The sequence below is a fragment of the Onychostruthus taczanowskii genome, unplaced genomic scaffold (assembly GCF_017590055.1).
Source record: "Onychostruthus taczanowskii isolate IOZ18803 unplaced genomic scaffold, ASM1759005v1 scaffold36, whole genome shotgun sequence".
Taxonomy (NCBI): domain Eukaryota; kingdom Metazoa; phylum Chordata; class Aves; order Passeriformes; family Passeridae; genus Onychostruthus; species Onychostruthus taczanowskii.
The window spans coordinates 2,200,315-2,213,195 of record NW_024501015.1 but is presented as its reverse complement, the minus strand read 5'-3'; the positions used below and the strand labels follow the sequence as shown (position 1 = coordinate 2,213,195).

Here is a 12,881-nt window from a genome sequence, read left to right as displayed (position 1 = left end):
CCCCCGGCAGCTAAGCAAGTAGACGAATCGGCAGCGGGCAGGCACAGGCAAGCAGAGCTGGAAAGAAACGCCTCCCCGGGAGCCGCGGGCAGCGGGATACAGTGTCCCACCGCCCCAATGAAGTGCTCCAGCGCCGGCCCGGCCCCCGTCCCGCCCCGCAATCCGGCCCCATCCGTCACGGGGCGGTGGGCGGGGCCAGCCGCCCGCAGGGGGGACGCTGCGCACTCCCATTGGCTGTGCCCCGCCGAGCGTCGTCCGTGGTTGGCTGCGGCGGCTGCCGCTCGCGGCGCGCGGGCGGTGGCGGCGGGCGGCGGCGGGCCGGAGGTCACTCGGCACGGGGGCGCAGCATGGCCGCAGCGGTGGTGCGCAGGGGACCTGCGGGCTGGTGGCGCTGGCACCGGCGGGTGATGGGTAAGGAGCTACCCCTTCCCTCCGCGCCAGTGGCCCCGCTCTGCCGGCCGGGCGGGGAAAGGCCGGGCCTCTCCCGGGGCGCGCAGCTGCCGCGCTGCCCTTGGCGGCCGCGGGCCCTCCGAGCCCGGTGCAGCTCCGGAGCCGCCTCGCTGTGCGGCATCCCCGGTGACGGGCCCCCCGGGCGGTCACGGCTGGCAGGGCGCGCTACCGCTGCTGCCTTATTCAGGGCTCCACCGCAGCTTCGGAGCGGCTTGGCTTAATAAACGTTTTCACTCATTTGCTTAAAATAGCGTGCCTGGAAATCATCAGAGCCCACAAAAGCCTCTTGTGGCAGCAGTGACATGTCTGTGGTACCTCTTACCTAGGTTTGGGCTGCTCGGCTCTGTCGGTCACTGCATCCGATTATTTTCTTTAAACCGAAGGTAGATCCAGCGGCACTTCCTCCTGTGTCGGCTCTGCAGGCACTGGTGGTCACCTGTTGTTGGTCCCTGGGCGGTGGAAGGAGCAAGCACTGCAGGTGTCCTGTCGGTGCAAGCAAAGGAACAATGTATTTGTAGAATTGGACCTATACATGTTCCCCTTCCAGAGTCCTGAAAAATCACACAGCTATTCCTAAGTAATTTAATTGCTGAAGTAAATGGTTAAAAATAAACCTTCAGTAGTCTTGTCAGTGTCATTTTGATTGCAGTCTGTTGGTCTTGTCTGTGGTTAGGCTCCCAACACATAGGTGAAGGTTTTTAACTAGCAAAGTAGAAGAAATAGATTCTTTTAAATGGTATATGGTTCTAAAATCTTGACACTTAAGGAAGTGTTTCACGAATTACAAAATTTCTTTTAAGTAGGTAACTTTAAAAACTTTGTAACTCCCCTTTAAACCTCACTCAAACTGATTAATGAAAAACGTTTGACAATTTTGATGTTATCTTGCGGTGCTCTTTGCTCCTCTGTCTCTTTTCCACTAATGCTTTTTTTTTTTTGGTAACTGTGGTTCTGATGTTGTGATAAGTAATAGCTCAGGTGCAGAAGGCATGTTGGTCTCATGCTAGTAAAGTTAATGTGTTTAGTACCTTTTGTGATACCACAATTGAAAGCAATAGCAATGAACTTTCTGTGCATGGTAACTGTCAGGTATTCTGTAAGAGCTTTGAAATCCATTGTCATGGTCAATTTCCAAATGATCTTGTTTAATGTAGGGCAGATGGTGGGGATCCTGTTTCTTGGTGGTGAGCATAGGTATGAAAAGTAAACCAACACTGGTCCTTAAAGTTGAAAAATACAGTTTGTCTTTATGTGAATACTTGAGCAAAAAACTGTAACTAAGTCTAAGGAGAAATTGTGACTCTCCCTAGAAACTTCCATGGAACAGAATTTCACCCTTAGCATTTAAGCTCTGACTTAGTCGGTAGTGACTGTGCTGAAGGTACTCTTGACTCTGAGAAATGTTTATGGGATGAAGGTCTAAGCATTAAACCTTCTTAACTGCTAAGCTCTGTTGCTTAGTTATATGGCTTCCCCATCTCTAATGCGTTTACTAAGTTTGCCATTCTTTTCTTTAGTCTGACAGTTGGGTTTTGAGTAGTGATTTCATCATCTGTCCTGAGTGAAATGCCATCCTGGTGAAGGAGTTGTGCCAGCTCTGAGAGCTGTCCAACACCACAGCTCGGTTAGCAAGTGGACTGTCTTCCTTCTCTTACTGAATGCTCCTTGGTTACTTGGTCAGTTGCTCTTTGCAGCTGGTGCAGACCATGATGGTTTGTTTTTTCTGTATGTTTATACTAGACATTGTTAAATTGTCTAGGAGGAAAATAAAGAGCTGAGGGCAGATGTTGGAGGAGTTTCTTGGATGTGTATGTGTGTGTATTATTCAGCTGGACAGAGACTATGTAGTCTTGTGTTCTGCAGCTGCCAGGCACTGACAAAGGTGCTTCATAGACATGGTTTATATGACCTTACTTAAAAATATTTTTTGATGGATATGGAGAAATCCCTCCTGGGGACTTCTGGAGGAGAGGGAAGAGGAGGTTAATGAATTATGGTGACTGAGAAAAGAAGATTTTCTGGTGAATGTCCATTCATCAGCTGAGGGAGCTGTTCATCAAAGAAGACAGTACCATGCTAGAGAACAAAAATGTCCTTACAAGTAGTTTTGTTGGAGTGGAGGAGATACATTCACTTAGTAATTAAATAGTAGTTTTGCTGGTTTAACAGTTTTTTTGTAATGCAGGAGCTCTGCTTGAGCTGTTGAATGACTCTATGCTCTGGTGCAGCGAAGCTTTGATTACTAAGCAAGGATTATGACAAAAGATCTGCTTCTCAGAAGTCCAGCACAGTACTTAGTTAAAGGAATCAAGTGTACACTTGATATTCTTTTTAGATCAAAAGTACTTACTATATGGTTTTCTCTGTAATGTATTAGCAGACATTTAATGAGGTATAGGTACAGATAAGAAATATTATATATAAGAAGACTCTGAGTGTTACAAGATAGCATCTCTGGTTTTGATCAGTAGACCTTTACAGAGGCAAGAAAAAGCAAGTGGGATATTTTTTAATGTAAGGCTGGCCAAATTTACTATATTGTATTCTTCTTAAATTATTGTTTTGGCAGAGTGCTCTTCTCCAAATCATTGCACAACCTTTAAAAGTCAGTGACCATGGGACAATTTAAATTGGCAAAACTTCTAGGAGCAGAAGGATTCCACCTATGTGCAGCTGGCCTCTCTAACTTCTCTATTTCTTCATCTAGTTCCCTCCCAGGATCTGGTTTCAGTAGGGGTTTTATAAATTACATGCCGAAGTCCACAAAACACAGAAGCTTACACTGATATTTTCTTTCAAAGTAGGAAAGAGAAAAGGGATGATGTCTTCTGTTATGCTTGTACCAGAATTTCAGATGCTAAGTCAGTGGGAAAATCTTTCATTTAGTGGCTCATATTGAATTGTCATCATGTTTCTCTTTGTCAGTGACTTCATGTGTATTTTCTCATAAAGCCCCAAGCAAAACCAGCAACTTCAGTAGCTAAGCTTACTCTGAGCATCTTCCCATGATCGTGTTAAATCTCACATATTGGAAAAGAGGATCCAGAGAGATCAAGATCATTAATATTCACCAATCCAGAGAGATCGGGATATTAATATGAACTGCAACCGCTCTGATTAGGAAGCTCTTATGGGATGGGGCTGTGTGGACTCTCACCCTTGTGGCCTTTGGTGAATGGGGTTCAAAATAAATTTTATAAAGCCAAGAATTAATATAGTTGAAACTATATTTTGGGAGTTACTTGTTTCTCAGTCTTGTTCTTGGCCAGTTAGAGTGCAAGCACATTGGATTTTTTCCAGATCTGCTGTCTGTGGTTCTACCCTACTATTAGTCCCTTTTTGTTTGATTACAAAGAGATGTCCTCAATTCTGCATATTATAGTGTTTGTGCAGTCAAGTATTTGCAATGAAATCGGGGCAGCACTGGAGCTAGAATTTGTTCTTGAAACTGTAAGACTTGTTACTTTGGGAGATAGTGTAAAATAAAATGTATACATCTGAAATGATCTAAACTTGTCATCATTCAGGTTAAAAAGAAAACTGCTTTCAGTGTCTTTATATAAAGCTTGAAAAGACAAGCTTTAGGTCATTGACAGGCTAGGTATTCTGAAGACTGGATTGCAATCTGTGTGTTTCTGAAGTTACTGGTCTAACAGTTGCATTTTGTTCAAGAAGAGACATTCAAGAGGTTCATAAACAAGATCTTGCTGATTGTTTTATAAAGTAAAATTATTGTGAAACTGCACATTAGGTAAAGTTTTTCTATTGTAGGCTGACTTTTCAAATAAAAAAAAAATCTGTATTTTATCTGTATTGACCATAAGCCTCAAATTTGGTGAGAGTGTCATAATTGGTTCTCCTCATCAATTGAGTTTTCATAGGCATGAGATCTGCAAGCACATATTCCCTGAAGAGAATAATGAAGAATCTTCTGGGAAAAGCCCAATTTATTTGGAGTCGGTATAGCTGTAGCTGGTTTTGCTCACAATTAGCTTGATTTACAGATTGATCTGTATTGCTGGTTCTGTTCCCAGGGAAGGAGAATTAGTTGCACATGGTATCAGTGATTATTTTAAAAGTAGATTTTGTTGCTCCTCTTCTGATGTTCTGCCCTCTCTTAGAAGTTAAGTGTGGACTGGGCATTTTTCCAGCCATGTGATTGCAGCAGGTTGCTGTGGATTTTATGGTCAAAGTAAAATGGGCTCAATACCACAGGAACAGTTTCAGCAAATGCTTATACAATTGATGGGATTAGTTAGCATACATGATGTGGGTTTGCAGAATATCAGTCCTTAGATGTTTGACTTACAGAGTTATTTCAAAACTGAGTTTGTGCTACATATCAGATGCTAAAAAGTGACAACATATGTGAGCTGGACATCACATTCTGTGAAATCACCTGTGGAGGTTCATCTAATGGGAAAACATGAACGTTCTTGTCTTTTAAAGCATCCTTTTTTTGGCAAATCCCCACTGTCTTAAGTAGTCATTTAAAATATGCCATGCATCTAAATGTGGTCAGTTCAAATTTAATTGAAATAATCTCTGTTAGGTCTGTGAACTAATTTAATCAGTCTTCTAAACCAGTTTTCCTATTTTGGAGTACCTGGAGGTCTGAAGATTTTTCAAAACTGTTAATCAAATTATTTCATTTTGAAGTGTCTTATATAATGCTGGGCTGTGAAAAGTTAAACCAAAATAAAGTCAGAAACTGACTCAGGATTTGAACTATTTATCTAACAGTCCCAATTCCCATGGATTTGAATATGTTTTAGCACATAACAGAAAGTGGTCTCTGATTCATGAACTGAGACCAAAAAAAAAAAAATCAAAAGAGACAGACAAAAGGAGAAATAATAGAATACAGTGACACAAAACTTAATAGTACCGGTCAGCAAGTTGTCTTGTATCACAGCCTAACTTTTGCCATGCTTTTTTGGTGATACTGCAAAATGAGAATTTTTAAGGGAGTCCTTATAGTAGAAGAATGTGTTCATTTCATGGATATTTACCTTGTGAAGAGCTGCCTCAGAGGCACAATGTGAGTGCATGTTGGTAATAGGCACGTCACTGCAGTCTAATTACCAGCTGAAGTCTTAATATTAAGCTGTGATGACAGTCATGAAAAGTAATCAAAGCAAAGCAGTCTTATGTAACATGGTGGAGAAAAAGCAGGCAGGTTGCAGAGAAAGAGTGAAAGTAGCATGGACAAAATGTCCTTCTCAATTCCCAGCGTGGAGATCAAGGCAAAATTATGCCTGTTGGGGCAGGTGACCAGGTTCTGAAGCAGCTGAGATCTCAGATGTGATGGATGAATCAGTGAGATTCAAGCAGATCATGGATGGGTCTTTTAGGCTGTTATGAGTGACAGGCATCACTGCTGGTGTCAGCACTGATAGCAGAAAAGGTTTCAAGAAAATTTTCTAAAGATGCTGAGTTTGAAGTGATGGTTAGATGTCCATGAGATAGTGCGAGAAAAGAAGAGATCAGGATAAAAGTGAGGAATCTACAAGAATGATCCTAGTATGGTAGTCAGAATTTTTCTTCTGATAAAATTACTTGGAATTTACAGAAACAAAGAAAACTGAGATTTGGAAGCAAGGCTTCCAAAAGCCTTAAATATTTAAAGCTACCTTAGGTTGCTCATGGTGTTCAAAGGTTGCCAGTAGGATGGAGCTTCCATAGCTTCTCTGCATTGCCTGTTACAGTGCAGAACCTTTTTTCCACATCAGGGATGCTCTTCTTATTTCAAGCCAGAATTTTTCTTTACTGCAGCTTTTGGCCATTGCCCCATGTCCCATTGGAGTGCACATCTGTGAAGAGTTCAGCTTCATTTTCTCTGTAACTCTTCTTTCCTCCCACTCCGTAGGTAGTAGAAGACCACAACCTTTGCTTCTCCCAAGCTCAGCAAAGACAGTTCTCTTAGCCTCTGCTCAGAGGCCGTGTTCTCCTGCTCCTTGGTCATATTTATTACTTGATGTTTGCTGGATCATCCATAGTTTCATCACATCTTTTGTGTATTTGCTGTATAGAAGAATAACTGGGTTTTTTTACCTTCTGCATCTACTCTTGCTAATGCAGTGTAGAATGTCATTAACCTTTTTCCTGAAGGATGCACTACTGACTCCTGCTCAGCTTCCAGTTGATGGGAATCCATAGGTTCTGCAGAGCTGCCGGCTGTCTAGCCAGTCAGCAGCCTGTAATGACATCCCCTGACCCAAGTACAGGGCATAAATTTGTCTTTGTTGAACTGCTTAAGGCCTGTTTCTCGAGTCCTTCTGAATAGCAGCCTTGCCCTGCCATTTTTCAGACAGTCTCCCCAGTTTGGTGTCACACATGATGTTGCTGAGGGTGCTTAGCTTTAATCATCAGTTTTTGATGAAACTTTTAAACAGCTTCAGTATTGACCCACGAGGAACATCATGTGTAACTAGACTGTTGCTAGTCTTTGAACTACTGGTCACTGTTATTTGAGCCCAGCACTCCAGACAGTATTTCTTCCTTCAGTCAGTTTTGCAGTCCCATCCAGTCCATGCTTTCTTCATTTGGCTGCTGGGATAAGAGAGGAGGCTGTTCTGAAAGCTTTACTGAAGTCAAGGTAAATAAGATCTACTGGTATTAAGGGCTAGAGAAAGAAAGATGCTTAAAACCAGGGCTTGAAGCTCCTCAGGAAGTGGGAAGCTTTGGACTAACTAAAGGAGCAATTTTAGATTAGTGCAAATGAGGGACTGGGGAAGACTGACTCATAGAAACAATGAGAAGAAGACTCTAAGACGATTGTTATGGCTGATGATTCTGGTTTGGGCTCTTTGTTCATTTGTTCCCTGGTTTTGACATGTAGCACTTCTTAAAAAAGCAATGGGCTCTTTTCCTGACTTATCTCAGTTTTCACTAAGCATTTTCCCAGCGCAGATTTAAATTTTGCTACTTCTCTAGCTATGTAATTGCTGCAGGCATCTGTGGAAACTGTCTCAGACCAAAGTTCTCTCAACAAACCTGATTTATTAAATGTGGCACTTCCAATACAGTGCTGCAGTTGAAAGAACATGACCATTGCTGGCTAAGAAGGAGCTTAAAGTCAGAAAGACTTTAAAATGATTAATCAAGTGTTATTGGCCTAGAGAGGATTCTTTGCTAAGCATTGAGACCTCTTAGAGTCTCGATCCAGCTTAGGCACATTTTCTGTATGTGCACTTTAGAGCTAGAGTATTTCTGTAGTTAGCTTTGTTTCTGTCTGCTTAGTTGACACATACTTTAGTGTTTATTCTGCATAACTTTTTCCTTTGTTGTAAAGGAGAAAGTATTTTATGTAATTGGCAAAGAAATCTAGTCATTGTCAAATTGTGTTGCCTTTGGATTTGGAGTGTTTAGAGTGATGAGATAGTGATTGCAGTAGATGAATGCCTGCAGTGCTGCTCCTATCCGGAATTTGATGCTCACTAAGTTCTGGGAAAAGGTAACTGACTGAAATTGTAGTTTTTTCCACAGCTTGTAGGTTAGGCTTTATAGTTCTGTCTTGGTAGTATGATAAATAGAATACAGAGGTTATTCCTGTAAAGACTTCACAATTTTTTAATACTGTATTTTATTCCAATTTTCAGTATTTAAACTGTGATTGCATGGTTTAAAGGATTTGCCATGACTTGCTATGGAGATTTTCACCTTTGGACTTGTATCTGATTGCAGGATCAGAACAATCTGTGAGAGGCTGCATGAAGTAAAGTGGCAGCCTCTGTCCATTTATAGAGAGCACGTGCTACATCCTAGGGCTGCAAGCAAAGTTGCAAATAAAGAGTCTGTAAAATATATATAAAATTGGTCTTCACATATCCAGTTTAGAATTTAGGCACATAATAAAATACAGACAATCCTGCATATTTTTAGTATACATTTGAGCTCTTATCAGATCTTAGCTTTAAGTACTGTATTTTTTGAAACGCCCACATTTTCCTAATTACAATAATGATCTTTGATATATAGAAAAATCGTTGTGGGATGGTATTTGTGTCCCAGTGTGTGCTATAATTTAAAGATTTAAAGTTTAAATTATGTAAAATAGGATCCACATTTGCACTGTTTTTAAGGATAAGGCTGTTAAAATAATTGAAAACAGATTACATGGTTGCTTTTAGTATGTCATTGTTATACATTAGTCTAAAGTACAAATGTATTGATGTTTATTGTTTTGAAATCAGTGTGTTCTAGGACTATGGCTTCCAAAACCCCAGTTGGATTCGTTGGGCTGGGTAACATGGGAAATCCAATGGCAAAAAACCTGGTAAAACATGGATATCCAGTTATTGTGTATGATGTCTTCCCAGAAGCTTGCAAAGAATTCCAAGACTTGGGTGCTCAGGTATAGTAATAAACTTCTTTATTTCAGCAACTGTGTGTGTTGAATGGTTCCTGCATGCAATGCAACTAAATAATCTGGGTTTTTTCTTGGTTAAGATCACAGTCAGAACTGAAACAGCACAATTAATACAATCTGAATTTGTGAGGTTTCAGTTAGAGCAAAGGTATGATTCTATGCCAAGTAATTTTCCTGCTGTTAGCCAGAATTGCTACCTTGTCAGACTCCTCTAGCTGTCTCTTTTTTCCTCCACTTTTTATGAGAGTAGTTTGATGGCCTGTTCTGTCACCTCCTGCTTTCTCCTGCTTCCTTCTCTGGTCTAGATGGCCAGTGGGCTGCTTTTCATCTGGTTCCTGCTTTGACCTTTCCAGGTTAAATGACCCTAGTTAAAAATTCCTGCTGGCATAGCTGTAAGGGTTACAGGGACATATGAGCTTTCCTGCTGCTTCAAGGTGTAGTCCTCAGGGGCAGGGGAAAAAATCTAATTATTTAAGTGCTTATTCTCTTGGAGGTGAGGAAGGATATGCTGAGAGAAGAGGAAGGAATGAAAAGGAAATAGGAGGGAAGGAAATTGATTGTATTAGGGAGCTTTACCTTCCTGCAATATACCCTGCAAAATCTTGGCCCTGTTCCAGCCAGTCCTATTACTTTTCTTAATCTGTTAATACCTTCAGAACCCCATTCTCTCAGATGGTTGTGTCATTTCTATGTGTCTGTAACACATTTGAATGGTTTTGACATACTTCAAAGCTGTCACAATTTAGACAGTTGTGGGCAGATGGATACGTGCTTAAAACAGAAAAAAAGGAGTGCAGTGCAAAAATAAACCTCTCATGTAACAATGTAGAGGATAGAAGGGAATTTTGCAGCAGTGGCAAGGAGATTGTAGGTAGGTCTTGATAGAGGAACTGTGTGCCTTGAAAATCTAAACTGTTGAAACTAATTGCAGCTGTTTTAAATAATGAGGTAACATCAAGAGTCCTAAAAGATAAAATGATACCACACACCTGTTAGTAATTAATTGCAGCTCCCCTTGAATAATTACAGAATCTTGGCCTTAAGTGGGAAAGCAAGCTTTTCACCTTTCTTCCTAGCTCCTGTTCATATTTTGTTAAAGCAGCCAAGACCCTCAGGCACTAACCAGACGTGTCTTGAGTAAGACTGGGCAAATGGAAGAGACTGTTTTGAACTGTTGGTTGTATTTTTAATTCGTGTTCTGCAGTGGGATCTCTTTTCTGTGGCTGTCCATGTTGATAGCTTTTTGCCTTTATAATAGAATCCTTGGCATTCACTGCAAGACATAACATACAATAATAAAGGTGAACTGTAATGCCTTTAAAAATAAAGTCCAGGGTATGTTTTAAGATCATAAAACACTGAGAGAATACATGGCTAGGCTTAAATACAAATAAGACACACTGAAAGAAAATATGTGAACATAACTTCCTCTTCTTGATCTATAGGTGTAAATCCTACTCCAACACTTTTTTCAGGAGTTGAAAACTTGTGGGTCCACGGGGCCTTGTAGAAACTGCTGTAGAAGGAACATTGGGCTCTAAGGGCTGCTTTCTCTTTGGTCTGGCTGTAAGGGTAAAACCGTCAGGAGTGTTACAGGGGTGAAATGACCCCAAGAGACAGTCAGCTTAGTCAAATGTCCATTGTTTAAGGCAGTGCTGCTACCAAGGTAAATGGCAGATGCGGGATGCTTGACCATAAATCTGCACACTCTGCGACTCCGCTTTCTTTAGCCACTGAAGTAAACAACTGGGATGTGGTGCATGTCAGAAAGTGGCCACCCACCTGCTAAATGTGAATAGTAAGAGGAAATCTGGCTGAGCATGAGCATATGGAACTCCCTGGGCTGAAATTCAGAGAACGTTGGAAGGCTCACACAGTGGAGTGACTGTGTGTCACACTTCAGTTTACAGGTCTTTGTATCTAAATCCAATCACAGATTTAGAACATTGAGAATGTTACTGGAGTCACCTGATGCATAAAGCATCATAAAAATAGAGCTTTCTTTAGTGTACTGTAAGAATGCCATTTCAGGCCAACAATAATTAATTGACTCACAGTAAATATAAGTAAAACAAAATAGGGAAGCAGTTTGGAACAAATACAAGCAGATGCATGTATTGAAGGACAGTACCAACAACTAGCAGTATGCAGAAAAGTCTCCTATCCAGTTGCATGCTGCAAAAGTTTGCTTGAACTAAACAAGTATCAGAACATGTACAGGCCTTGGTGGGCTGCTACTCTGAGCTAGTATAGTCTATGTTGGTAATCAACAATTAGTGTTTGGTCTGTTTTTTAAAGTTATGCACATATTCTTAATGATTTTGAATGCTTAATGTTTTGTAATAGTCTTCAAATCATTCAGCTTTGTTTCTGAGACAGAAGGTTCCAAATAAAATACAGGTTTTATAAACTGCTTAATGAACCAGGTAGGTATATTTTTTCAGGCATTATTATTCATATTTGTTAACAGTACCAAAAGGCCAAAGGTATCCATTCCACTTTTAATTCCCACTTTGTTTTGCTGCTTACTTCAAGGTGGCAGAAAGTTTTTCCTTTGTATGGTTGTAGAAGTACTGTCCCAATCTGTATACATTTTTAATCTAATTTTCTTCATGTAAAAGGCATCTTACTATTTTGAAAGATGTGGATGGAAAAAATTAATTTCTGTTTAGATGACCACTATACTGTGTCTTCTTTGTACCTGTTTTCTGCTTAAGAATTATTTAAAACTGTAATCAAAACCCAGCTGTCTTCTATCTATGTAGCCAAGTAGAAATTTGAGGCTGATGTACTGTTTCAGTTGTGTGCCCAATGTAGTATATTTTTCAGCTTCTGGTTGAAAAATGCAAATGGGCCACTGAATATTCAGCTGATACCCTGCAAACATGTAAAAATACTGGAGATCATAGTTTAAAATAAGAAGACTGTATATAGATTCAGGTACCAATTTCACATTTCTTCTCTCCACATCTAATAATACACCTTGAGACTGAACCAAACCAGAGATACTCAGAAATTGTTTTTAAAGAGATAGGTTCTCTCATCTCCTGGAAGGCAAGTCATAAAATCAGATATAGAAGGTTTGCTGGTTATAATTGCCTCATTTATTCCTGCTAACTTTTGTTCTTTACACTAGAGCCAGTTTCCTTTTGTAACTGGTATGCCAGGTGTTTTGTGCAATATTAACTTATTCTTTCAAAACAAAATCTCATGTTTCTCAGTCCCATCCATGCCAGTTTCTTAGTGTTTTTTCCCCCAAGAGCGTTGTTCAGTCACTATATACAGTCTTCCCTTCTTTTGTTCAGAAGTCAAATAAAAATTGAGAAGTTTCTTATGCTGTATCCCAGAAGTTCTTCAAGGTGTAATTCAGCATTAATTACAAAGGATTGAAATTAGATTTGATCCTTCTGGGCTAAAAATAAAAGAATAAGCTGTATGTTTGTTGCTATTGTCCCTGGGCTATGAATGTGTTAACAGCGCAATTTAAAAAACATTAATTAATTCAGACCAGATCTGGGCAGAAATCTTACTGGTAGATGCCTTCCAAGTGAAACTCACAACTTAGCTGTCAATATTTCGTTTGTTGTGTATGTATCTTAAATACTATAGTGCCTGCCTCTGAAAGTGACTTCAGAATGGTAATATACCTTTCAAGTTAGGTATGATTCTTTAACAACTAATGCCTAATAATATATTTTGAAAATTGTTCAGATCTTTTTCATGAAGGATGCTTGAGCTGATAATTTTCCATTTTAAGAATGCCAGTTGTAATATTTTGAGAAACATCAGTTAGTTTATTTGATTTATTTTAAGGTGAGGCTCAGAGGTGCATCGAGTAATGTTTTCTTTTTTCCTCAGTCTTCGTCTCTTTTAATGCCGTATATAAGACAAGGAAAAAAGTGGTATTTTTGTAAGCCATTCATGTTGCCCCTCCTTAGAAACATTGTAGAACAATATTTTCTACAGATGCAGGGTTTGTAGTGAATTTCAGGTACTTGAATGAGTTGATGGGATGAAAGCATATTGCCTTTAGCAGATGTTGTGGAGGAACTTCCATGAC

The 12,881-nt window shown here is 40.1% G+C and overlaps 1 protein-coding gene across 1 annotated transcript in view; it reads left to right on the top strand.

Annotated features, from left to right (window-relative positions):
• The first annotated feature begins 297 nt into the window (after positions 1–297).
• HIBADH (3-hydroxyisobutyrate dehydrogenase) overlaps positions 298–12,881 on the top strand; it is an 86,442-nt gene continuing 73,858 nt past the window's right edge. The window contains exons 1-2 of the mRNA XM_041411549.1: positions 298–411; positions 8,646–8,806. Of these exons, the coding sequence (XP_041267483.1) occupies positions 348–411; positions 8,646–8,806 (225 nt within the window). The 5' untranslated portion in view covers positions 298–347. The remainder of the gene's footprint in view (positions 412–8,645; positions 8,807–12,881) is intronic.